At 34.5% G+C, this 25,639-nt stretch overlaps 3 protein-coding genes and 1 non-coding gene across 6 annotated transcripts; 2 read left to right on the plus strand and 2 right to left on the minus strand.

Moving 5' to 3' along the window:
• Window positions 1–132: 132 nt before the first annotated feature.
• On the minus strand, window positions 133–4,954 carry LOC102610807 (peptidyl-prolyl cis-trans isomerase CYP37, chloroplastic). The gene is made up of 12 exons (XM_006464640.4): window positions 4,612–4,954; window positions 3,154–3,414; window positions 2,994–3,083; window positions 2,638–2,733; window positions 2,112–2,219; window positions 1,894–1,943; window positions 1,560–1,662; window positions 1,263–1,316; window positions 871–1,029; window positions 640–762; window positions 450–499; window positions 133–335 (listed from the first exon to the last, which is right to left on the minus strand). The coding sequence occupies exons 1-12, from the start codon at window positions 4,786–4,788 to the stop codon at window positions 224–226; spliced, it is 1,383 nt and encodes a 460-aa protein (XP_006464703.1). The 5' UTR covers window positions 4,789–4,954; the 3' UTR covers window positions 133–223.
• A 358-nt stretch (window positions 4,955–5,312) lies between these two features.
• LOC102610505 (hypothetical protein) lies at window positions 5,313–17,475 on the plus strand. The gene is made up of 21 exons (XM_006464639.4): window positions 5,313–5,768; window positions 6,196–6,425; window positions 6,541–6,722; window positions 7,502–7,685; window positions 8,071–8,161; window positions 8,769–8,929; window positions 9,509–9,598; window positions 9,771–9,932; window positions 10,174–10,235; window positions 10,439–10,529; window positions 11,299–11,441; window positions 11,571–11,781; window positions 12,876–13,421; window positions 13,531–13,743; window positions 13,983–14,364; window positions 14,480–14,570; window positions 14,705–14,789; window positions 15,170–15,359; window positions 15,533–15,831; window positions 16,708–16,798; window positions 16,926–17,475. The coding sequence occupies exons 1-21, from the start codon at window positions 5,705–5,707 to the stop codon at window positions 17,099–17,101; spliced, it is 3,744 nt and encodes a 1,247-aa protein (XP_006464702.1). The 5' UTR covers window positions 5,313–5,704; the 3' UTR covers window positions 17,102–17,475.
• A 404-nt stretch (window positions 17,476–17,879) lies between these two features.
• Window positions 17,880–17,951, minus strand: TRNAQ-CUG (transfer RNA glutamine (anticodon CUG)). Its single transcript has one exon. It is a non-coding gene; the product is annotated as a tRNA-Gln (tRNA).
• A 4,108-nt stretch (window positions 17,952–22,059) lies between these two features.
• On the plus strand, window positions 22,060–25,010 carry LOC107175980 (uncharacterized). Of its 3 annotated transcripts, none has more exons than XR_008051978.1 (3): window positions 22,060–22,208; window positions 22,319–23,910; window positions 24,036–25,010. XR_008051978.1 is itself a non-coding variant. In XM_052434337.1 (3 exons), exons 2-3 carry the CDS (start codon window positions 22,921–22,923, stop codon window positions 23,754–23,756), a joined length of 567 nt encoding a protein of 188 aa, XP_052290297.1. In that variant the 5' UTR covers window positions 22,061–22,208; window positions 22,319–22,920; the 3' UTR covers window positions 23,757–25,010. The 3 variants fall into 3 exon arrangements, 1 of the variants encoding a protein (XP_052290297.1); XR_008051977.1 differs by having other exon boundaries at window positions 22,061–22,208; window positions 24,807–25,010; XM_052434337.1 differs by having other exon boundaries at window positions 22,061–22,208; window positions 22,319–23,476; window positions 23,746–25,010.
• Window positions 25,011–25,639: the final 629 nt, after the last annotated feature.

The raw sequence follows: 25,639 nt of genomic DNA on the forward strand, positions 1-25,639 counted from the left end.
ATATATGGTTTTCATGACATCCATTTTTTATTTTGCCGTAAATTGTGCTTTCTTTGGCAAAACTGGGGGCTTTAAAGATTTTAGTTCTTGATGGCATACGAACTATGAGCCGTTCCTACAGGAATAGAAAGGTCGACTAAAAAGCTGTTTATTCTTTAAAAATGCAACTCTCATTTGGGAATACAGCAAAAAGTCAGGAAAGGAGATGAAGATAATCCGCAAATCAACTCTCATTTGGCAATACAAGGCGATCTTGACCTTCGATAAGCTTCGCAGATTGAATGACATCCCCAGTTTTGATCTGTGGCAGAATGTCTCTCCCCACCGTTGTGTACCTGCAAATTAGAAGAAAAGTATAATCAGTTCAAGCACCAAACGGTCTCTAGCTTGCTTACAGCCGCTAGCCAAGATAAAAAAGAAAATAACATGATAGAGGTTTAATAATTTACCCAAAAACGGAAAATTGCCCTTCATCGAAAGATAACCCCCCTAAGCCAGCCTACAGAACAAGTACATGTGAGAATATATCAGTCTAGATAAATCAAAAGCAAAGTAGAGACCATACGGAAAAGGAATAGGGACATGTTGAACAAAAGCCTGTTATGTCTCGGTTCTAATGATGTGATGTAATTTGCTCACATTTCTTTTGTCATAAAGGTAGAAGAAAAACTGATACGGGGCAGAGTATTCCTCTGAGTCTTCACTATGTGCCATTGCAACAGCTCCATATACTGATAAAGGAAGAACCGGCAATTCTCCATCCTTCCAAGTGAAAATTAAAGAATGAAGACGTAAGATAACGTTTTTTTTTTTTAATTTTAAGAAGTAAGATAACGTATTGTTAAGTGCATCAAAACATGCAATGTTTACCTGCACGTTTAAGGCTGTCCTGTACAATGGCTCAAATTGCCCTGATGGCATTATTTCCAAGGGCAAATTGTAATCACTGCCCTTATCTAGACCTTTTTCTGTCAGAACAGCTTGGTTCGTACAATTTAGCCTTGTCCCATCATATGCTCCATCAATCACCTGAAAGTTTATTGAATGGTTTAATGTATTTTATCAGGAGAGTACACGTACTCCTGTAATTCTAAGTTTTCCATACAAGGAAAAGAATGTTTATTGAGTCTTTAGATTTGTTTAAAAACCACTGCAGTCATCAAACCTGAAAGTAGACAGTGAAAAATAACAGGAAAAATCCAGATTATATGATGACTGTACAAAGTACATCACAAGGCTGAGGTGAGATTCAACTACCTTACCAGCTTTGCGACATTCCCAGCTGTTAATGGTGCTGAATATCCATCTAGAACAACCTGAATCAATTAACAGTAAATTACTAGCAGAAAACACAATAACACACTAAGAAGAATAGAAGCAATGTAATAGCTCATTTTGATGAAAGGAAATTCATAAGTTTGCAGAAATTAATACACCTAAGACTTCTAGAAAATTAACAAGAACTAATGCATGCAGCTTACCATAGTTATCCTTTTCTAAAAATGAAAAATAAAAAAGGAAAACACATAATGATGCTTAATTAAGTTAAATTCATCTACCTGAATTGTGGCAGTTTTCCTTGGTTCACCACCAGCTTCGGGAGAAAATGATGAACCATCTCCCTTCTCAATGGTAAGTTCGACAATTCCTCTCCCTGTTAACCTAAAAATAAAAGAGTACCACATTCTAATTCAGAATCATACAATACCAATAAAAATACTTGCATTTCTACAACAAGATTTGACTCATTGTGGATATGGAAATAGAAACAACCATAAGGACAGACACTAGAATAACTTGTTTGAGTAACATCACTTTCTATGATACCCATATAACCACCGTCACTAAAATAGAGAATTAGAAGTTATAAGACAATCAACAGAAAATACTGACCTCGGATATTTCTTGTATTGCTCTGGCAACAAAAAGGATAACCCAGGAGCCTGTTGCAAACAATAATATTAACTTGAGATTTTTACACGTTCTCATATGATCCAAGTTGCATAACTACCAATTTAAAATTACTGGAAACTGAAGAAAGTCAAGTCATTTGTCGAATAGATATGCGGATCATAGAAGGATCATCTAAAATTACAAAGGAACCGCAAAACCTGTAGCAACTCCAGTTCTGCAACTGTATCCAGTGAAGATGCAAGGCCAACAGATACTTTATCTGGGTCCTGATCCTTGATACACTTTAGAAGTGCTTGCAGTCCACCCTACAGAAAAGAAAACTATAATATCATTTAAGTGTGTTCAGCAATGGACCATGCAAGCAGATTTTGTAATCAATTACATGAGCATTTTATAGATAAATTATTCCTTTGAAGACTGCTGTCGTGTAAACAAAATAACTGTAGCTTATAAAACATAAAGAGCTTTCTTTACATTTTCGGTTTCTTGAAAGCATGTAATTCTGCAGACATGTAATTGTGGCTCTTTGTAGACATGTAAACAAGTGGGAGAAATTAAAATGCTTATAGCACTTCATAGGTCATTATACATTGTAAATGTTCTTAATCAACCCAACATTGGGCGTAGTAGTTAGTCAATATGAGTGAAAGATATATAAAGATTCTAAGTGTTTTCTCACATTAAATTAAGCTGTACTTCTTATTTCCAAGTAAATTCTTATACCTTCCCGTCAATGAGAGATGCATACAGTGTAGAACCCTTTTCCTTTAGATCCGCTGGAATACTTGCCAGTATAGAGTCCTTTTCGTCCATTGCTATCTAAAGTCAGGAAAGAAAAACAATAATCCAAATTTCCGGAAACTGAATCATAATAGATGACTTGGATAACGAGAGAAGAAAAGAAGTTAATGGCTGAAGGTTTACAAAGTGAAATAAGTCTCTGTTAGTTGATTTTTTTAACACTCGCTGGGCTGCAAAATATATATTAAGACCACTCGTAGATAGAAGGTTATTCTCATTCTTAATACATTGTTTCTTAAGAAAAGAGAGAGAGAGGGAGAAAATTGGACAAATAATACCTTTAGTGCTTTCTTCACATTACCATCCATGGTTCCGTAAGGTTTTCTCTGTGGAATCCTTAGCAAAAATGATATATCCTCCAAAGAAGCCTTAAAAGAAAAAGCTACTGATTACAAAGTAAGTTAGAGAAATGGAAAAAAATTATGTTACTAGTACCACCTGTATTGCCTTCATGTTTGCATTTGCAGGGATAGCCCTTCTCAAAGCAAGTTCTCCAGTTCTTGGGACCTTTGTGTCAGGAGAATAAAGCACTGCATTTGCGGGGAAAACTGACCAAAAGTCCCAGCCAACCAAGCATAGTGGAGTAGAAATTTGGACAAAAATAAGAATTGTTGCAATCAAAGTCTTGACTGTTTTCATTCCATGTTGAAAAGTTGATATGAATAATTTGGTAGGAAGATCATGCTGGTGCACTGGTTCCTGCATAATCGGAAATCCATTTAAAAGCAAGGAGGAGCTCAATAGAGAAATATAGTTTCATCTTTCTTCTGGTCCAAAAGTATAGCTATAATCATTCAGTAAGAAGATAAGAACTGAATCGGGCAAATCAGAGCAGATTTTAACTATACTAGACACAAAATTGGCTGCAACAGTATAGGATAGTTGTTATGTTACTGAAACGTGACATTATAACATTTGTAATTTGCTAAACTTGGTTCCTGTGTTTAAGCAGTGGAAGGGGTTATAAATAAAGGGTAACTCGCTATTCGAAAAAACTTATATTGAATGAACAGAATAGCCATCACTAGATGGAAAGGGACACATCTGCTAGACAACTATGGCACTTTACTAGTTCAAACATGACACCAATAGTAATTCTGTAGCTATTTCTACTATCCCTTTAAGCACCCGGCCACAGACAGCTTTTGTGATAAACCACACTCCAAATCCCTTCCTATTCATCTCTATGATTACCTCCACCACCACCATGACTGCCATGCGCACTGATGAAGGTAGTAAAGGAGAAAGCAATCTACAAGAATCTTAAGAAGTATAAGTAAAAGGAATGGATGGATTACAAATTCAAATAGACTAACATGCCTATTCCATGACATAGGCCAGATAGGACCTGTGGTCCTCAATACAAACCCCAACCTCGGGTCTCTAATATAGTTACCAGGCAACATTACCAACTAGGCCAAATTGACACCTTTTCCACCCACCATTAGTTTGCAATCATCTGACCACTATTTCATAAATTTAGTATCTAATGCATATAGTCAGAGAAATAAATAACAAAACCTACAGCAATGCCTCAAGTCGAATGATCACAGTCATTTTTATGAGTAAGTAGCTCTCAACTAATTAATTTTTCGTCAAAATGGGGTTTACATATAAACCAAAGATACTTTAATAAGTTTCACACCATTCGAAAACAAACAATATGCATTTCAAAATTAAACTAATCACCATATAACATTTGTTCTAGAAAGCAATTTTCCATAATTTCATAAAGAATTGCATAGCATTGATTAATAAGAAGAGCTCAGATGGTGTAATCACAAATCTCCTAGACTCCTACATTAACATTATCGCGCCCCCGAAATTTTGAAACCATTTACAACTAAATACACGAAATTATCAATTCCACAAAAAAAGAAAAAGAAGAAGACTTACCCTTGTATCATTAATGTTTGTACGCTTGCAGTGAATCTTGAAATGGCCAAATCTTGTAGCTTCATTCCTGTTGAGTAGAAATGTGAACTGGGATGAGAGAAAAGAGCGCTTTGGAGCGGCGGAGAAACTGAAAGAGAGCTTGTGAGGGAGAATGGGAGAGGATAAAGTGAAGGCCATGAACGGAAAGGAAGGTTGGTACTTTTGCTGATAGAGCGGGGATTTTGGCGGGTTTAATCCACTGCTTGCGACTAAAAGCTTATCTGGTAGTCTTCGATTGGTTTTCGTATGGTTTTGGTTTCGGTTTCATAATGACTAGATTGCCCCTGCAGGTTTAGTTTTAGGAGCGAGAGAGGGTAGCTAGAATCATGAGTGAATGCTTTATAAGGTTTTTTTAAAAAAAAAATTTAAATGAAATATTAAAAATTTAGTTTAGAAAGGCTTATTTAGATTCTGCACACTTGATATATAAATTTTACATATGCAATAAAAACATAATTTTATATTTTGTGAAATAAAAATTGTAGTAGTCAGTTGTTTGATTTTTATTTTATTAACTTCTTTTTCATTCTAATAAAATGACAAACAGTCTTTAAAACTTTAGACAAAGTTTGAGCCTAAATCTTAGATTTTTGTTTTGTTAGTAGCTTTTTATTTTATTTTATTTTTGCTTGTATTAAACAAAATTCCCCAAATTAAAATCTCTGCAACCACAAGCAAAATTCTAAAATTTCTAGTGACTACGCCATATTTATAAATGTGAAAACCATTTAAAATTAATCTCCTACTAAATTTACTCTGAAATCCACCCATGGCCGTACCAACCAGCCAAATGGTTTGTAATTAAAAGCAATCTCAACCCCTTTTTTTCCCCCCTCTCCTTTAGATATTAAATTACATTTGTATAATTCATTTTGATTAACAAATATATAACAAAAATCCTCTCAAGGTTTGAAGTATAGTCTAATTACAACACGTAGTAAAACGAGAGCTCTCTCACTCTCGCTCGCTCGCTGCCGGCGCATACACATTCATCTGTAAATGTGTTTCTAATTGATCCATGGATTGCATGCGGTGTTTGTAGATCGACAAAGGAATGGCGAATTATTTAGCTCAGTTTCAGTCGATCAAGAGCACGTGCGATCGCATCGTAATTGCAGGTAAATCTCATCTCATTATTACTAACAATTTTCAAATTTCTCTTTTTAACGTTGTCGTTTTATCCGATTGCGCTTGGATCAAGTTTTGTTAACTGTACGTGTGCATCTCAGTATTGTCCGTCAATTGTCTTCTTCTTTTCGCTTTTCAGTGTTCGATTAGTTACTTAAAATTAGTATAAAGACTAAGTTGAGTTTAATTTTTTATATCGTTAGTCATTTGCGTTAATATTGAAACAACAACAAAAAATATATAGTTTTGGAAATTGGAATAGGAATTTTTTTTATATAAAATTAATTCATGCAAAAAAAAGGGGAAATGTTACTATTGATGTTATGAAAAGTGATATGATGGTGAGATTATAGTGATGAAGCAATGATTGCTTTCTTGTATTTATTGTTGATGATTTTACCATGAACTGATTTGCAGTTGAAGATGTGAGCGATTTGTGGCCAACTATTCAGAGTGGATTTGAGGAGCAGTTGCCATTTAAAAGAGCTTGTTTGAACAACAAGACGCGTAATCCTGTGTTTGTGGAGAAATTGCCTGCTGAATTTATATTGACAACAGATGCAAGACTTCGCAGCAGATTTCCGCAAGAGCAGCTGCTATTTTGGTTTCGAGAACCGTATGCAACTGTGGTTCTCGTGACATGTGAGGTAACTTGGACTTAATTGGTAGCTGAAATTTTACGCTTTTCACCTGCTTTTTTGTTTTATTGCACGGTTGGCAAACTTTGTGTGCTGTACTTCCTTATTATTATTTTTTCTCCAGGATCTTGATGAGTTCAAAACCATCCTTAAACCACGACTGAAATTAATTACCCAGAATGATGAGAGGGAATGGTTTATCGTATTTGTGTCAAAAGCTCACCCAAACAATGATCAAGCTAACAAAATGGCGAAAAAAGTATTTGCCAAACTTGAAGTTGATTTTAACTCCAAGAAGAGAGAAAGGTAAAATTTCAGTTCTTAGCATTGTCTTTATACTTGAATTAATGAATCTGACCACTATTCTATTTAACGGCTAACCTACTGATCATGTTCATGTATTGTACTTTGTTTAGTACATGGTGCACTTTATGGCTTAAGCTGCTTAGAGATTGACATTCACAAAGTGAACAATCTCACATCAGGGTATTGTATTAGGCTGATATTAATTTCTTTATATACATGGGAAAGTATAAATGCTGTACTTAAGAAAAGGAGAGATTCAAAAAAATGGGAACAAGCAATCCCCCAAAATCAGATCAGTCTGGAACATCAAAAACAAAATACCTACACGAAATGAGTGTTGAGATCAATCTAACCTAAAACAAGCCATATGTACCTGCCCGACCCTCTAAAACAACAGTATATGGTAAATTCAGACCCTCCCTGTCTAGATTATGAAGAAAAAGGATGACTGCAATCCCTTAATATAGCAAAAAATATGTCACCGTGGAATAGCACTCATGAATTTCTGTTTCCTTGAATATGTTCATTATTGTCAATGATTGTGATTGCTTTAACGTGTAAGAAGCAAATTCCAATTAATTGATGAAAATATTGGTTCCTAATAATTGCAAAGTTGTCAATGACAATGATTCAAAAGCATCATCTATTTGGCTACTCATGATATGACAATATGCCTATTTATAAATCCTTTCTTGTCAAACATGTGTTGGTAGATTGCAATGGGGTATTTATCAAGTTTCTATTATTTCCCTTTTTAATACTCTAAACAAATGCTTCAGGTGTTGTAAATTCGATATACATGGCCCTGAACCAAACTTTTGGGAAGATTTAGAATCCAAGGTTATGGAGTCTATTCGGAATACGTTGGATAGGCGAGTGCAATTTTTTGAGGATGAGATACGCAAGCTAAGTGAGCTACGATTTATGCCAGTCTGGAACTTCTGTAACTTTTTCATCTTGAAGGTTTTTTCTCTTCTCAAACTTGTGAACCATGAAAATGTGGAAAGAGTGTTGTGGCTGTAAGGAGATGATATCCTAATTGTTAATTACAATAGTTTTGCTTTTGTGCCTTTGTTTCTCATGTAAAATATCTATTTTGTTGAAGCACTTTTTTTTTTTTGGTGGGGGGGGGGGGGGGGGGGCTCATCTGGTTGTTTTGTTCTAGAAATGTATGAAAGAATTTTTATTTTTTATTTTTTTAGATGTATGAAATATTAATAATTCACAGTTGATGCAGAAAATCTGCCTTGGCTCTCAGGACTTGTTTTATCCTTTTAGCCGCATAACCCTTGTTACTTATTACATTCTTGAAGTTTCTCTGCTTGTCTTAACATTTGCTTTGTTCCAGGAAAGCCTAGCATTCATGTTTGAGATGGCTCATCTCCACGAAGATGCATTGCGCGAATATGATGAATTAGAGTTGTGCTACCTGGAAACAGGTGCCCAATGCATATGTTTACTCTTTTGTTACTATAAAACACTTTTTCTTAATCTTTTTGATGATACTTGTTTTGAAGGTATGTGTCTATATGTTAGCCACCACTTCTGAATATTTACGGTGTTTCTGTGAATTTAATGAACCCATAATTGTCTTTAAGAGAGATTTTGAATGAAATTAAAATCTAATATTTTGATCTGATTAAATATGATTGGGGAAAAAACTATTAAAATTATCCCAAGGACATATTGGGAACTTGAATTGTTAGCTTCCCATAATTATTAAAATTGCCTCTTGAATCCTTCAGTTTCAGCAGCTTATATTTTTCTGAGGCATTGTGAATAATCTTGAAACTATCCTAGTTTTGTTTCTACATTTGACAATTGCTAAAATGACCTCCATCAGGGAGTTATTGAATGTGTCAGATTCTTGTATATAACTTAAGAAATATGGATCATACTGTTGATGATTTTAGAATGTCCCGGATTGCTGTAGCAGTGTCTTGCCAATAACTTTTTATGCTCCCTGTTTTTGTTTAAGCTTTGTGTGCTTTTTCCCAACATCTTCTTCAGTAGTAATGGATCACGAATTATTTCAATATTATGCAGTTAATATGAATGGGAAACATAAAGAATTTGGAGGCGTTGAACGTGGTGATGATGAAGCTGCACTGCTCAATCCTGGAAATAAAGCATTGACGGAAATTGTTCAAGACGACTCATTCAGAGAGTTTGAATTTAGACAGTATCTGTTTGCTTGTCAATCAAAGGTTTGCAAGACTGGGATCTACTAATTAAACCTTAATTAGTTGTCCATTGGATGAACTGAATTAAATAGTCTCAAGTAATCTCTATGCTTGGTTGACTTTGACTGTTCAGTTGTGCCCACCTAATCAACCATAGCAATAATCAATTCCCTTGATGTTTAACTCTGATTTTGTGGGTAATCATTTAATTGACAGTTTGATAAATTATGTGTTAACCTATTACAACCAAATTCGTAATATAGACATGCTCGGATATGAACAAAAATTCACATGTAGTATGAACAATTCTTTTGCTTAATTTGATGTGAAATTTTGTAGATAAATTTTAGTATCAATTATTAATTAATATCTGAATTTCATAGAATGTTTACTTGGGCAGCATTCTTATTTATGTGTGTGCATGTGTGAAAGAGAGAGAATCACTAAGTGCTTTAAGTTTTCAAACTTCTAATACATTCATATAATTTAACTTGCTAGTCAATGTGTATTTATCTGTACTTGATTCAACTTTTTGAGTCTCTTATAGGAATTTCTCTGTATATATTGTTGAACCATATCTCGGTGATATATGGTAATTTGCAGCTCTTATTCAAGTTGAATCGCCCCTTCGAGGTTGCATCTAGGGGTTATCCATTTATAATTAGCTTCTCAAAGGCCCTGGCACAACATGAGGTATCCGATATCTTTTTGTTCATGTAATTACCTTTTTTCTCTCTATTATTACTTACTCTTTGTATTGAGGAGTATTAGTTCTGATCTTGTTTTGTGTTTTCTCTTCCTTCCCACCCCACCCCTTGTTCCCCTGGCCTCCTTCTCTCTTTCTATTCACCTGGAGTTTTTCTAGGATATATTACCTTTTTGTATGCGAGAAGTGTGGGTAATTACTGCATGTTTGGCTTTAATCGATGCAACCTCTTCTCAATATAATGATGGACTTGCAGCACCTGATATAGAAAAGGAGTTCTATCGACTTCTGGGTGATCTTTACTCATTATGTAGGATTAAGGTAACCCCTATCATTTTTTATGTGGGATAATTTTATATGATATTTGCTATTGTTGAATGGTTTTCTATGTAAGAATTCAAGTTGTACAAGAAAAGAAACTTTTTTTCTCACATGCTGACATTTGTCTGAATGCATTATTGTAGCATTTCACACCAATCTTGAGTGTTCAAACTTGTTTTCTATCTATTTCGAACTTGATATAGAAATGCTTTTCGGTTAAATAGGTTTGTATTTATGGCAGTTCATGCGGCTTGCCTATCTAATTGGACATGGAACAGATATAGAAAGAAGTCCTGTCAACAGGTACAATCTGAATTGTTTATGACCAATTTCATTGAGCCTTTTATGATTTGGCTGACTTTTATGTTATTCTAAAAGCAACTTACTTTGGTGTGTGTTGACTTTGGTGAATTACTTCTGCTTACTGCAAATATTTACCTTCTTGTTGCTTTGTGAATTTTGTGGCTTTTTGCTCTGTTGTTAATGTGTTCATTTCCTTTGAGCAGTGCATCTCTCAGTATGCTACCTTGGCCAAAGCCACCGGTTTGGCCTTTAGTTCCCGCCGATGCCTCTGCTGAAGTTCTTGCAAAAGAAAAGGCAAGTTCTCAATTTGAATAGCAAAGGATTAGCTTTACTATGTCGATTTTCTAATCTCGTAAAAGCATCACATTATTGTGCTGTTTTATGTGTATTTTCAGCCCAATGAGTGTCTTGCTTTTGTTTATTTTCATCCCACATTATTCGTTCATTACTAAGTTAAACATGATTTTTTTTTAATTGTCGCTTACTAGTAGCAATCATACATTTTAATTATGTGAATCTAGGATTCATTGTTTAGATTTATCAGTTAGTCGTCAGGGAGAGTAATGACTTCTTTTAAAACAAAATGGTCTTCACGGAACCGCTAGCTTTGTCTTTTGTAGTTGTATTATAGAGTATAGATAGTGAACTCTGTAGCTGTCTTTATACTAATCAAACATATTTTCGCCTTGTAAGAGGTAGAAGAAAGAGTTGGAACAATTTCACAGCATCATGATTACGGTGCTGATGCTGTTTCTATATTGGAAAATTGCATTTACATTTCTAGAATTTATTTCTTATAAATTCTGCCTACATAGCAAAGACAGATATAGCAGCTTAATATCCACGCGCACGTGTGCATACACATACAGCAGCTTAATATGTGTGTGTGTGCGTGAATATATTACGAGGCTGTGTGTGTTTCGCTTGTAGATTCTGGTCCACTCTTGCTACTTCTTTTTTATTGATAAAAATATATGTAATCTCTCTGCTCTATCTCTTTTGGCATGTTTCGTCACTTTAATTCATAAGACATGAAAGACTTGGCCATATTTATGCTTTGCAGTTGATTCTTCAAGCAACTCCCAGGGTCAAGCACTTTGGTATCCATAGGAAACCTTTGCCTCTTGAGCCTTCAGTACTTCTGCGTGAGGCTAACCGTCGAAGGGCTTCTCTTAGTGCTGGAAATATGTTTGAAATATTTGATGGGTAACACAAATTTGTGATATGAAGAAAATGAATTGCAATTTTTTTTTCCTTTTTTTAACTTTTCTTCTTCTTTTTTATACTTTTGAGATTTGTAGGTTCTTATTTAAGTGGCATGTTGTTAATTGGCAGATCAGGTCCAGATGTATCGTTGAGGATGTCCCCATCAAATAAAGTGCAGGCAGTTTCTATGTCGCGTACTAACTCTTCTCCTGGATTTGAAAGCTCGATCGATCGACCTATGAGACTTGCAGAGATTTTTGTTGCCTCAGAGCATGCTTTACGGCAGACAATCTCGAATCCCAATCTATTGAAATCTTTGTCATCTGTGGAGGAGTTTGAGGTATATTAAAGTAATGCTGCGCAGATCATGCAGTTTCTTCTTAAAGATAAGACTATTTCATTTTGTGTAGTTCTTAGCCCAGAGGAACTTAGCCAGTTTTTTGTTTATTAGAACTACAGCAGTTTTATTAAAAAGTTTCCCATGCTCAACTTATAATCAGGGTGTATCTGATCGATTTCCTTTGATGGCCCAAGTCTAGTTCAGAAAAATTTTCAGGGTGTTTGAAAGGGTTAATTTCCACAATAGTTGACAATCTTCAAGTCCCCAACCTTTTGAAAACACTAATATGGCCCCATTTTCCATCAAACTACCATTTGATTTTACTGATAAAAGGCATTTTTGTCTTTTTACAATTAAAAATTATTGAAACATGTTATATATATTTAAAATTCTTAGATATTTGTAAAATAAAATAAATATTCCTAGCAAAGGAAAAGGGGGGGGGGGGGGGGTGAATGGCTTCGTAGGCTTGGCCGCGCATGGCCAAGGGGTTTGACTAGTTTGGGTTGTTAAATTTAAGTGGGTTTGCTTGTAAAGGTGGTCAGTTGTTGTTTCTGATTTTTCTTGTGGATTTTATTTTAATGCGTGCATATATGAACTTTAATAACTAATCAATTAGTATATAACTATTTAAAATTTTTGGATCTTGATTATTGAGGTCTAATGAATTGTATTTGTTTTTATTTATTGGGTTTTAAATTTATTTATTTATGAGTTTATTTTAAATTTTTTATTATGTACTTTATAGTACTTTCAAAGGTCAATGTTAGTCTACAGGTAAAACTAACAGAAAATGGGGGATGCATTGAATTTTTTGATTGGCTGGGGGCAGACTTGAAGATTGTCAAAACATATATTTTTTTTTTAATAGCTTCTTGTTTTGGTGTGGGGGTGGGGGGACGGGGGGGTTGTTTAAACTAAAATTAACCAGTCTAAAATAAAATAGCTTAGTGTAAATTAAAATTTGAACGAACTTTAACAAAAGTTGGCAGTATCTTATATCCAGGATATGGTTCATTTCTGAGAGGATTTTGCTGCATTCATTTCGTGTCTCCCATTTTTCTTTTTCTGATTTAATTTGTTTTCCATGGCAGCAAAAGTATTTGGAGCTAACCAAAGGTGCTGCTAACAATTATCATTGTTCGTGGTGGAAACGACATGGAGTGGTCCTTGATGGGGAAATTGCGGCTGTCTGTTTCAAGCATGGAAACTATGATCAAGCTGCAAAATCTTATGAAAAGGTTTGTGCCCTTTATTCAGGAGAAGGATGGCAGGATTTATTGGCTGAAGTCCTACCCAATTTAGCTGAGTGTCAGAAGATTCTAAATGACGAAGCTGGCTACCTATTATCTTGTGTGAGACTGCTTTCTCTTGATAAAGGATTATTCTCTACAAAGGAGCGTCAAGCTTTCCAGTCAGAGGTTATTAGTCTTGCTTATGGTGAAATGAAGGATCCTGTACCTTTAGATGTATCATCTCTAATAACTTTTTCTGGTAATCCTGGGCCACCATTGGAGTTATGTGATGGTGACCCTGGTACTCTATCTGTAACTGTTTGGAGTGGTTTTCCTGATGATATAACCGTTGATACACTTAGTCTCACTTTGATGGCTACGTATAATGCTGATGAAGGTGCTAAGGTATGTATTTGTACGCATAAGGGTATTCATTTCCAGTGCAGTACAGATGAGTCAATGAGTCATATGTTGTTGCACCTTGATGATTCAATAATTATATCTGATGTTTCAGGCATTAAACACATCTACTGCAACTGTACTAAAGCCAGGTAGAAATACAATCACAGTTGATTTACCACCACAAAAACCAGGTTCATATGTCTTGGGGGCTCTTACTGGGCACATTGGGCGCTTGAGATTTAGATCTCATAGTTTTTCCAAGGTTGGCCCTGCAGACAGTGATGATTTTATGAGCTATGAAAAGCCAACCAGGCCTATCTTGAAGGTAGTTTCTCTTGTTCAACAAAAGTATCAAATTGGGATTTGAAGAGTTTAAAAGCAGTCTGCATCCCATTTCTATAACCATTCTGATAATAGGACCTTTCTTTCCATAAGATTTTCCACTGCCATCTTTCATATTTTTAAGCAGAACATGACTTGGGATCAAGTTGTCAGTCTTTCATTCAAGTTGGGAAAATTATATGTACTATTTTAGCTGTCTAACAAATCCTTTTTTTTCCATAGGTTTTCAATCCAAGACCTCTTGTTGATCTTGCTGCAGCTATATCATCCCCTTTGCTGATAAATGAAGCTCAGTGGGTGGGGATAATAGTACAGCCTATTGACTACTCCTTAAAAGGTGCCATCTTGCAAATTGATACTGGTCCAGGTTTGACAATTGAGGAGTCACATTTCGTTGAGATGGAGAGTCACATTAAATTATCTAACTTGGAAAATTGTCATAATATTCAAAAAGACTGCTCTTTGGATATTAATAAAGACTTTGAGCGGCTGCATCTCCATGATGGTAGAATACAACTTCCAGATTGGGCCAGTAACTTGACGTCTATTCTGTGGATACCAATTCGTGCCATCAACAATAGTCTCGCAAGAGGATCATCTTCAGGTTAGGAATAAGGATGACTATCGAATGTTTAGTGTTGTGTGCGTGTTGCATATAGTTCTTTTGTTGTTTTCAATTGTATTGGCAATAATATATGTGATGCATTTTTATTGGGCAGTCACCCCTCAGAGACAGAGCATTGTGGATGGAATGAGGACAATTGCTCTAAAACTTCAATTTGGAGTATGCCACAACCAAATATTTGAGAGGCAATCACTTTTTCCATTATTCTTTTGATTGCAATTTAATATTTGTTTTTTGTGTCCTCTCTCTGCGTGTTTACATTTCAAATTTGTTTTTCAGTTGTCTAAATTTTATTGAATTACCTGACACTGATGTGCAGAACGATAGCTGTACATTTCACTGACCCTTTCCATGTGAGCACACGCATTGCTGACAAATGCAGTGATGGTACTTTACTTCTACAGGTATTTACCCGAGAGTCTAAGTGTGGTTCAAACTGTTTGGAGCTTGTATCAAATAATTATAATTTTGTGATATTAATGTATGGTAATTGAGTTTGTTGTCTTTCAGTTTGCTTAGGGCTAGTGGTTGGTGTAGCTAGCAAGAGGTTTTTCAGCCATACTGAGCACTTGTCTAATCTCATAGCTGCTTTGTCTGAACTAGATATTAGAAAGACTAAGAGACGGAGTTGTGCCTTTTATGCTATTAGAGTCTTGTCATATAGATCTTACTTTCCACTAGAAGTTGGATGGAGTCCTTACTTTATTGGTCTGATTGGAAAAATTATGAATTTTCTTATCATTCTTTTATTTATTTTGAGATGAACTCCATCTGTTACTTTAAGGTGATACTTCACTCGCAAGTGAATGCCTCATTGACCATCTACGACGCTTGGCTTGATCTTCAAGATGGATTTGTTCATACTAGACAAGGTGATGGGAGACCAACTTCAGGCTTCTTTCCACTTGTCATTTCTTCAAGTTCTAAAGCCGGAATTCTGTTCAGTATATGCTTGGGGAAGACAACCCCTGAAGGTATAGACTTTTAATCGTGGATAAGTATTGGCCTATTTACATGCATTCAAACTGATAAAAAAAATATCTGCCAGGAATTTTGGCTTCATTTTTCCCTGTTTAATGGTGCTTTGTTCCATATTTAAAAATGCCTGACTGTTATAACTGGTAACTGAGCTTGTTTGCTTTAACAGCTGAAGTTGAGGCAGTACGACGGGATAGTTTATTAAATATCCAATATGGAATTTCTGGTAAAAGAACTATTGGAGCACATCCTCCTGTGACTGCAGAAGCCACAGGAGCAGAGGATGCTAGGGAGGGTCTGATCTTCCGGAGTGCTCTTGTCTTGCAGCGTCCTGTTCTTGATCCTACCCTGGCTATTGGTTTTCTTGCTCTTCCTTCTGATGGCCTTAGAGTTGGGCAACTTGTTAGCATGAAATGGAGGGTTGAAAGGTTGAAGGATTTTGAAGAAAATGAAGCTTCCCAACGCAATGTAAGTCATTGAATATCTCATTCTTGGCAGATGTTAAAATAGCTTGCTAAATTAGAGAATTCAATGTGTCACTGTAGAGAAGGTTCAATTTTTTCTTAGTGTTATTGCTCGTAAAATTTTCCCATATATTTAAAAACTGTGGTGATACTCTTTGCCTTTCTAGTGAAACAGGAAACTAGTCTCATTTATATTGACTTCTTTGGTGTGCTTTCAGATGTATCAAATAGCTCAGTCATTAGCATTACAGCACAAATGTTTAACCTTCTACAATAGTTTTCTTTTCTTCTCCCTTCTCCCACATTTAAGTCTGGTTGGTTACCTTGATAAGAGAATTTTTTTTTTAAAAAAAAAAAGTAATTTCAACGTAATTTCAACTAATGTTTGTGAGTTTTATAATTGATTTGGAGTTAGGACTTTAAATTTGAGAATCTCCTTCTGTGCCTGATGCAATCATTTGGTGGAGTTGAGATGAGATTTCATCTTTTTAGAGACCAAGACAGTGAAAAATAGGAGACCTAGACTTCTTTTTCTTCGTTTTTGCCAGGGGAAGAAGAAATGAAGTTAAGTGAATTTACTACTTAAATTTATAGCTGGTTGAATTTTGTCTTTTTGGAGATCAGGGCCGTTTAACAGGAGGATAGAACATCTTTTCCCCTTTTAAAAAATAAAAAATAAAAATTTAATTGAAGTGAAGTGAAACTTTTTCTAAATCACCTTGCTATCTTTATTCTCAATTCTACCCTCACCTTGGTTGGCCAGATAGTTGAAGACAGAGTCAGGTGCTAAAATGATCAAATCTGAGTGCTGCCATGGAAGTTAAAAATTCTGGGCTCATGTTTCAGATGCTTGTATTTATACTTATTATTTGTAAAACAGGATGAGGTGTTATATGAAGTGAATGCTAATGCTGACAATTGGATGATTGCTGGGAGGAAGAGAGGCTACGTATCTCTCCCCACAAAACAAGGTTCCTGAACTACTTTATTTGACTTTAAGTTTCATTAGAGGAATTGTCCATTAGCTTTCGGCTGCCAGAAAATGTTTCTGTTTATTTCATTTCAGTGGCATCTTAACCATCTTGCATATCACGACAGGTTCAAGGATCGTTATCTCTATATTATGTGTGCCACTACTTGCTGGTTATGTCCGTCCCCCTCAACTTGGACTCCCAGGAGTCGAAGAGGCAAATATAAGCTGCAATCCCCCTGGACCTCATCTCATTTGCGTCTTGCCTCCCACATTAAGCTCCTCATTTTGCATTGCAGCATGATTGCTCTCAGCTTCTACATTCCATTGATCTCAGGTTTCGTTTTCCACTCAAAATCATTGGTAATTTGAGGTTTTTCCATTTATCGAATTTGACGATTACAAAGCTCAAACTAGGTATCCAGTTTTGATTGTGCTTGATACTTGTAAATTGTATTTCTCCGATTCTTGGAAAATTGAGAGAAAGTAGATGAACACAGTTGAGTTAGGTAGTTTTTTGGGAGTTTTACAACATCAGCTGTTATTTAGCACCCTGGTTTTGTGTACAGGAAAACTTTGTACTCGATCTTGTATCGCACACAATATAGACTGAAGTCTGAAAGTGATGTGATTTACGTGTTTCACTAATTAATGTTCGTATAGAAACAATTCCAGAGATGCAAATGTGTTTTGACTGTTGCATAGAGCATTCTGTACAAATCATGTCGAAATGGTTGATTTGGGCTGCGAAACTGTCACAGCGACACAAATTTCTGGGAAAATAAATCAATAAAATAACTTGTTGATTGTTCCAACCTCCCTAAATTCAGGGCTTCACTTCAGGATGGCATACTACGGTTAAGGTTTTGCCAGTTACTGAGCTGGTGGAGACAAGGAAGCGCTCTTATGGTACCAAATGTATGTAAAATTGGGAGGTGATGGATACTTATACAGATTGAAATAAAACCATTTATAAGCCATGCGATACATGCACAATTAAGTTTTTTAGTGACCCAAAAAAATTTTGGCTCAAAATATTAGCCATTGTGTTAAGGAAGAGAACAAACGAAAAACAGAAAGTCAGGTCCCACCGAGATTTGAACTCGGGTTACTGGATTCAGAGTCCAATGTCCTAACCACTAGACCATGGGACCAGTCTTGAGATGCGTAAAATTCATTTATATATATCTCAAATCAACTGAAGAGAGCAAACCATTCTTATGACCATGCCGATAGAAGAAGACGACGACGATCGATAACAACAATCTACATGAAATACGACAGACAAACTTTAGGGTTTGCATGCTTAGTAATTTTAACTTTTATACATGTTAATCATACTATTCATTAGGGGTGTTCGCGGATCGAATTTTACGGATTGGACATCAATCCATATCCGATCCATGATTTTACGGATTATAATTTTTCAATCCAATTCAATCCACGGATTGATAAAATTCAATCCAAATCAAATCCATATATTTGCGGATCGGATGCGGATTTGACTCAATTCATATCCAATCCATACGTTTGCGGATTAGATGTGGATTTGACTCAATCCATATGCAATCCACCATTTTGCGCATTAGTTTTCGAATTAAAAATTTTTAGTTCTCTCCAACTAATGAAATAAAAAAATCTAATATAAAAATAATTTTGGTACCAATTAAATTTAAAATTGAATAAAATTTAAATAAATTAATTGTTTAAATAAAGCTAAAATAATACATTTAAAGTTTCAAAATAAAACACATCAAGACTAATTATTCAAATAAAGATACAATAATACGTTCAAAGTTTCAAAATATAACACACCAAGCTTAATTGTTCAACTAAAGTTACAATAATACGTTAATATAACACCGAAATTAATTGTTCAAATAAAGCCACAATTAATTGAAATGGCGAAGTTTCGGAAACCAAACACAGTCTGATCCTTCACCAAAGCTGTTGTGCCTGTCGAAAAGTGGTGATTACGGAGCCATCCACGATAGGAACCAGGAGAAGTCGTATGGGTGGCGATCTTGAAGGTTGTGATAGTAAAATTGTTCAGCTAGAACCAATGAATGTGAAGTGGCTCGATGGACTTAGAAAAGAAGATAGCTTGCTCTTGCCGAAATCGCGCGGTTCCAACCAGTATTGGGTGTTGCTAGTGTGTGTGACAGCAGAGAAGCTTAGGATTTTTTGTTTGCAAATTGTTGATGACTTGGCGTTATGTTACTTTGCTTTTCCTAGTGCGTGTGACTTTGCTTTTATTTTGTTTTACAATTTTTACAAGTTATATTTGTATATTTGATTATTTAATTATTTTTCATTTTATATTATTATTGGGTAATGGCTAAGATATGTTGTAGTGCTTAGTAACTATGCAATGTCACATTTATAATTTTTTAATTAAATTTATAATAATTTTTTTAATTAATATATATATATTTTTTTTTTATTTTTTATTTTTTTTTTTTTGCGGATTCACGGATTTCTGTGGATTTGTAGAAGTAAATCCATATCTAATCCATCGACTGCGGATTTTTAAAATTTCAATTCATATCCAATCTATCAATCCACGGATCGGATTTATACGGATCAGATTCAGCGGATCGGATTGGATTCTGAGCTAACCTATTGTTCATATGCCGAAACGAGAAGGATACTAATTTGGCCTACCTTAAAAACGTTGCCATGCATGCATCTTTACTAAAATTTGAATCATATTTGATTCATCTTTACATGAATCTCAACAAATCATACATTGAAATTTATAGAAACTAGTTATTTTCTCATTGAAAAGCTGTTTTATTTTTTTTTTAAAATCATTTTAGCCTGCACTTTTCATAAATCTTTCAAGTAATGCATTTCAAAATTATTATTAGCCAACATTTTATTTAAGACATATGAAATTAACCTAAACCCTTGCTTGCAAAATGCCTACACTGATATTGGGTTGGCAAATATTTAATGTTGCGATTCGATTTGAAAATTAGGTTGATTTTATCTCAAATTATTAATAATATTTATTGACATTATTATTTAAAAATCATATTTATCATACTATTTTCTATCTTGTAACTATAATTTTTTTTTTCTCTACAATACACAAGATTTTTTAAATTTATCTCACTCAATATTAAACATGGCATAAACCTCAAAACGAGCAGTCTCATTTATTTACCTCATTTAAACTTTTTTTTTTTAAATTTAAAAAATAAAAATAAAAGTCAAGCGATCAAATTCTTCTATCACAAACTAAAAACTTAAAATCTTGCCTTGTTGATCCCTCTCTCTCAATCTCTCGAGTTTATGTTTTTAACTTTTTACTTCAATTTTTTTTTTTTTTTTTACTTAAGATCACTGAGATTTATCTTTTAATTTCTTTTATTTGACAGTATTTCAAGTATCTGTGGAAAAAAAAAATGCATACCCGTTGTTGATTTTCATTCTTTATAGATGAAGGACAAAAACCCAAATTCAAATTCCGATAATACCCCTTCTAAAGCTGTTCCGAAGATGTATTGAGCACGAGAAAAGTGAGCCTAAAGGTTTTGTAGTTATTCAGATTGTGGCAAATGGATGGGATTCCTCTTATTTTAATGTTTGCAACTGCTTCAAAGTATCAGCAAGCGTTTGAGCGGATGAAAGAGGAGGATGGATCGCATTCAGTTCTCTCCTCAGTGGTCATCTCTGTATGTAAAATAATTCTTTATTCTATTGGGCTCAAACCAAAGTTGTGCCACAACCCTAATTTTGGGCTCCGTATAAGGGTCCTCAATTCTAATATAAAACCTTAGTTTCTTGATTCAACCATTCATATCAATTATTTTCAGACTTCTTTTTGGACTTCAATACAAACTTTCATCACCCCCAGTAAGTATGCTACTTGCAATTTGACATTATTATTTCTTCTTTGGTTGGCAATGACTTGAGTTCACCATGGATTATTCAAAAATGGTAAGCATAACATTCAATGTTATTACCTAGCTCTCAATGCTATATAAAATGGAGAACCTATAAAATAAAAATAAAAATAAAAAAAAATGTTTCACAACCTTATATGCATACACACACATTTATACTTTCTGTTTTGACCTAACCTAACAAAAACAGTCAATTGTATGTTTTTTTCCTGCCACTGGTTTTAAGCAAATAGTGTCTTTTGCTCAATTTTAATTATCGCTCTTAACTGCTTTGATTGCAGCATCGTCAATATTCTCCATCCGCATTTTGTTACCAATGTTTTGCTGATCTTATTAGATGCAGATGATACGGTTCTTTCACTCGCTGCTGGATTTAATTGATGAAAGTCGCATTTCACTTGAAAATTTGTCTACTTCACCTTTTTAGAGACCACCCTAATCAATGGTGCATTGAATTCTACAGCAAAATTGACTGTATATATATATGATTCCTACATAGCTGGTAATTGTGTTTCAGAATTTATTTAACCTCTTAAGATTTTAATAGTATATTTAGACGTCTTCCCTCGGTTACATTCCTGATGGTGCAATTGAACAACTTGAAGATTAATTTCCGTACTACTCTATGATAATTTTAGAGGATTCATTTTTCAACCGGAAATAAGAATAATGATATTTGATTATTCCAAATAATTTGTCTTCCCTTAATGCAAATTGCCCAATGAGTCCTCACGGCCTAGAAAGAAAGAATAATGATATATTTAAACCTCTAATTATATTTCACCAACCCCCACTTTTCAGTTAATTCCATTAAAAATTTTAAACTAATCTTTATCTCTTAACACACCCCACCTAATTACCCTTATTATAATTTTTATCTCTTTTTTTCGACCATGTACCATATAAAACTTATAAAATCTATTTTAAAAATGGAAAAAAAAACTCTCATAATCACTATAAGCTCTCTCTTTCTTTTTAAATGTTCTATCCATTATTGTCATAACCATAAAAAAAAAAAAAAACGAATTCACGCCTCTTCATTCCCATGATTACAAAAGTAAAGTATACAATATTTGAGAAAAGATAATAATTTAAAAATTCAAAAGAAATTAAGATTTAAGAAATTAGATTAGCTAAATTAGATATTAATAAAAATTATCACTTTGGTGCACTTAAAAGCTATTTGTTCTTTTAAATCATTTCATATAAGAGTGATTAATGAAGGCTCGTGAGATATAACAAAGGGAAAACAAAAATATCACAATTCGCTTACAAATGGCCGAAAAGCTCAGGCCCAGACCTGTGGAGAGAGTGCTGGGCCTTGGCTTTAACTTCGAAGGCCTGGACCCAGCAGCCCAAGCGTAATATTACTAAATCAGTATTTTTTTTAAGACGAGCAAAGTTGAACTCGAATCCGCGCGCGCAAATACGTACACACACACATGTACATGAAAAACCCTAGACATTGAATCCAACATTCTAATAATTCATTTGTCTCATGTAAGATTAAAAAAAAAAAATCGTTTAAATTTTTTTTTTGACAGTATTTCTATTACCTGTTGAAAATATTCCGTTTTTGTTGTTGATTTTCATTCTTTGGAATTTACAAGGCGGAGGAGGAAAATTGGAATTCCCATAATACCCCCGGTTGAAGCAGCTAATGAATCTCTTACAACTGATTGTGAAAAAAGGAAAACTTTCGGAGGAGGCATCGTCAGATGATGAGTTGAGTGAAGCAGCGAAACCGAGTGATTTAGCATGTAATTTTGATGTGCTGAAGTTTGATGGAGAAAATTGCAGAAAGGCAATTGCTAGGAAGGTAATGGTAAAACATTTACTTTTTAATGTTCTGTAACTGCACTTTGTCATAGTTTTAGTCTGCACTTTGCGCTAGTTTTAATCTCCCAGATTCGATAACTGTTGGTATATTAGAGGCAGCAATTGAAAACACTGTTTAGGGAGGATCCCCAAAGGGTACCTATGTCTCAATTAAATGGCTAGTGAATGGCAGTTGCATAGGAAGATGCTGAATTTTCTTTTTTACTTCCGGATAAGGGCCGGGGAGACCATTGGGAAGCTAATTGAGAGTTCTTTGCTTGACTTGGGATATTAAACAGGTATTGGCAATTACGGTTGATAATTCAATTCAAGTGTTTATGGTGATGCTATTAGTTATGTCAAGAGGTAGTTGAACGATTGGAGTGGAAATGCGATGTTGTTGGATGGTGAGCGGAGGTTTTCTTATGATAACCCTAAGGTTGAAGAGATGATCAAAGAGGTTAAAGAGCCCTTGTCGCGTCTTTATGAGTTGTACGGTGCATTGAACACTTCCGGTGACTCCAAAGCTCCTATCGATGCTCAAGCAAGTGGAACAGATATGGAAAATGGAAAAGACAAAGATGATTCTGAGTGGAGGTCTCCTTATAAGAAGTATTTGAAAGGAAAATATGGCACTAAGCTGACAATTCAAGATGATAGGTACTTGTCGGGAACTAATGAGTTTTTTCGAATGGCAACTTCAAACAATCTAAAATGGTGGAAAGTATGTTCTCAGAAGTACCCTATTTTAATAGCGAGGGATCTATTTTTTATTAGAGTATCTGAGTTTTCATTTAACACTGATGGGCGGATTCTTGATTTGTTTCAAAGTTCATTGGGCCTGGAGACAGTTCAGGCAGTAATATGTTTACATAATTGGTTACAATCCTCTGCTGCTCCTGTAGATAATTTCACCCAGGAGATGGAGATTAATGATTTAATTGAATCTGGTAACAATTTAAAGGCTTGTTACAATTTGTCTTTATTTATTCAGTACTTTTTTAATTAGTTCCTATGATTTTTTCTCTTTTTGCCTCGTCTGTTTCAAGTAGAGCTTTGAGGATCATGACAAGGAATGGAGCATCTGGCATATGGCTATGAATTAATATGATATTCTTGCTAATTGTTTTAATAAGGCACTTATTGACTTCTTAAGATTTAAGTATTCTGTTTATCTTATCTTATGCCTAACATATATTGCTTTCATTTTGTTTTTTAGTTGGCGGGTAATGTTTTAAGGATTGGAAACTATGAGGTTCTGAATTTCAAATTTTGAAACGGGATCATGCATGCTTGGGGGCTTAGAAGTGATGTTGGAGTGTGGATTGAGGAAACAAATACATCTGGATTGGAATGCTTGGCTTTGATGCATCGAAGTCAATAGGTATGTATCTATAGTGTTCTTCATCTGGTCTACTCTGATTCTCATTCTATATATTATAAAACCACTCGTAGTGATATAACAATGACATATTGATTTGGTCGAGTTTTCATCTTTAATTTTCCCAGATATTTGATCTCAAGTGAGAAATGAATGGTAAAACACCTTATCACCTGTTCTTTCAAATACAAGTCAGTAAGGATCATCTCAGTATCAAAAATATATATATTCACATTTTATTTGGTTGAAACAGAAGTTGTATAATAAGCATAATTTTTTTAAAAAATATATAAGAATTTGATCCTGAACTTATAACCAATCCCTGAACTGCGTTGGTTTGGATCAACTCTGTTTGAGCTTCAAATTTGGGTTGGTTTGGTTTGAACTCTCAGACAGCCCAAACAGCTGAGATGCCATAGGTTTCTAACTCCAACCAAACCTAATTCATGCTTACTCTTGGTAAGTCCCAGATATACGTTACGAATACAACAATATCAAAAAGTTTTAGTGGAAGTATAAATGCAGTTGATAAACAGATTGTCCCTACAAGTTTGTTTCTAGCTCTAACCAGCCTAATTCATGGTTACTTTTACAAAAACACAATGTTTGGTGTACACATATACTTCCTGTTCCATCATCGACTAACTAAAAGAATTCTTTGCGCATGTTTTACTGCTTGATTTTAAACTATTTAGTCGTCCGCCGCCTTATGTTATTGAAGGATAATTGAATTACTTATCCTCACTCCCACAAAAACTTGTCTAGAGCAAGAGAATAGCTCAATTTTCATTGTTGCTTAACTGCTTTTATTGGATCATCATTTATATTCTCGGTCTGTATCCTTTTTGTGAAGTCTTAAATTATTGCTGGTACAAATGTGTTGCTGATCTTAACCACAGATCCAGCTCTTTCACTTTTGTTGGAGAAGCTGGATTGAATCAACAAAGCTTAGGTCCAGCCATTTCGCATGTTTCCAGTTGCTTTCACTTCAAATTTTATGTACTTAAACCTTTTGAAAGACCCTGATCAGTGTACATTGTACAACAAAATTGACAACTCTCTTTAATTCTAATTAATTAAGGAGTTCTAATTGAGTATGGCTAGTTCTGGTCACTGGGTTCTGAATTCATTTAACCTCAAGATTTCTATGGTATATTTATTTGTTTGGCCATCTATTGTTGATGTGCAACTGAACGTAAAAGATTTCTGTAATCTTACACAATGATAATGATCTAGAGGACTCATTTTCCAACTAACAGATTCCACTCTCTATCTTTGGCTAGAATTTCCTCTCCATTATTTGGATGGTGATTTGACAACTACCTGGGGGGGGGGGAAAATATCACTGATCCTTTCAAGATGAAAGGACTGAGAACCCGCAACCACCATTAATTGCTAGTAATTTGATTGATTAATCATCCAGATTGAATTCAAGATGAAGCTAGGTTGAAAACAATTAGGCACTGTATGTTAAAAAAATCCAGCTGGTGTGGCTTAAAATTTGGGCTTAATTTTGAATTATTTTCCTCATGAAATCGCAATTTTTAAAATATCTTAAGTTATTGTAAACATATTTATTTCTCATTTTTTTTAAGGAAATTTAAATTTTTATCAACAGGTCATTATTTTTTTTTCTTATTTTTTAAATAAAAAATAAAGAGTAAATTGAGATTTACAATCTTTTAAAAAAGATATTTTAATAATTATTATTTCCTAAGGGAATAATTCGAAA

Source organism: Citrus sinensis, chromosome 9, assembly GCF_022201045.2.
Source record: "Citrus sinensis cultivar Valencia sweet orange chromosome 9, DVS_A1.0, whole genome shotgun sequence".
Classification (NCBI taxonomy): Eukaryota; Viridiplantae; Streptophyta; class Magnoliopsida; order Sapindales; family Rutaceae; genus Citrus; species Citrus sinensis.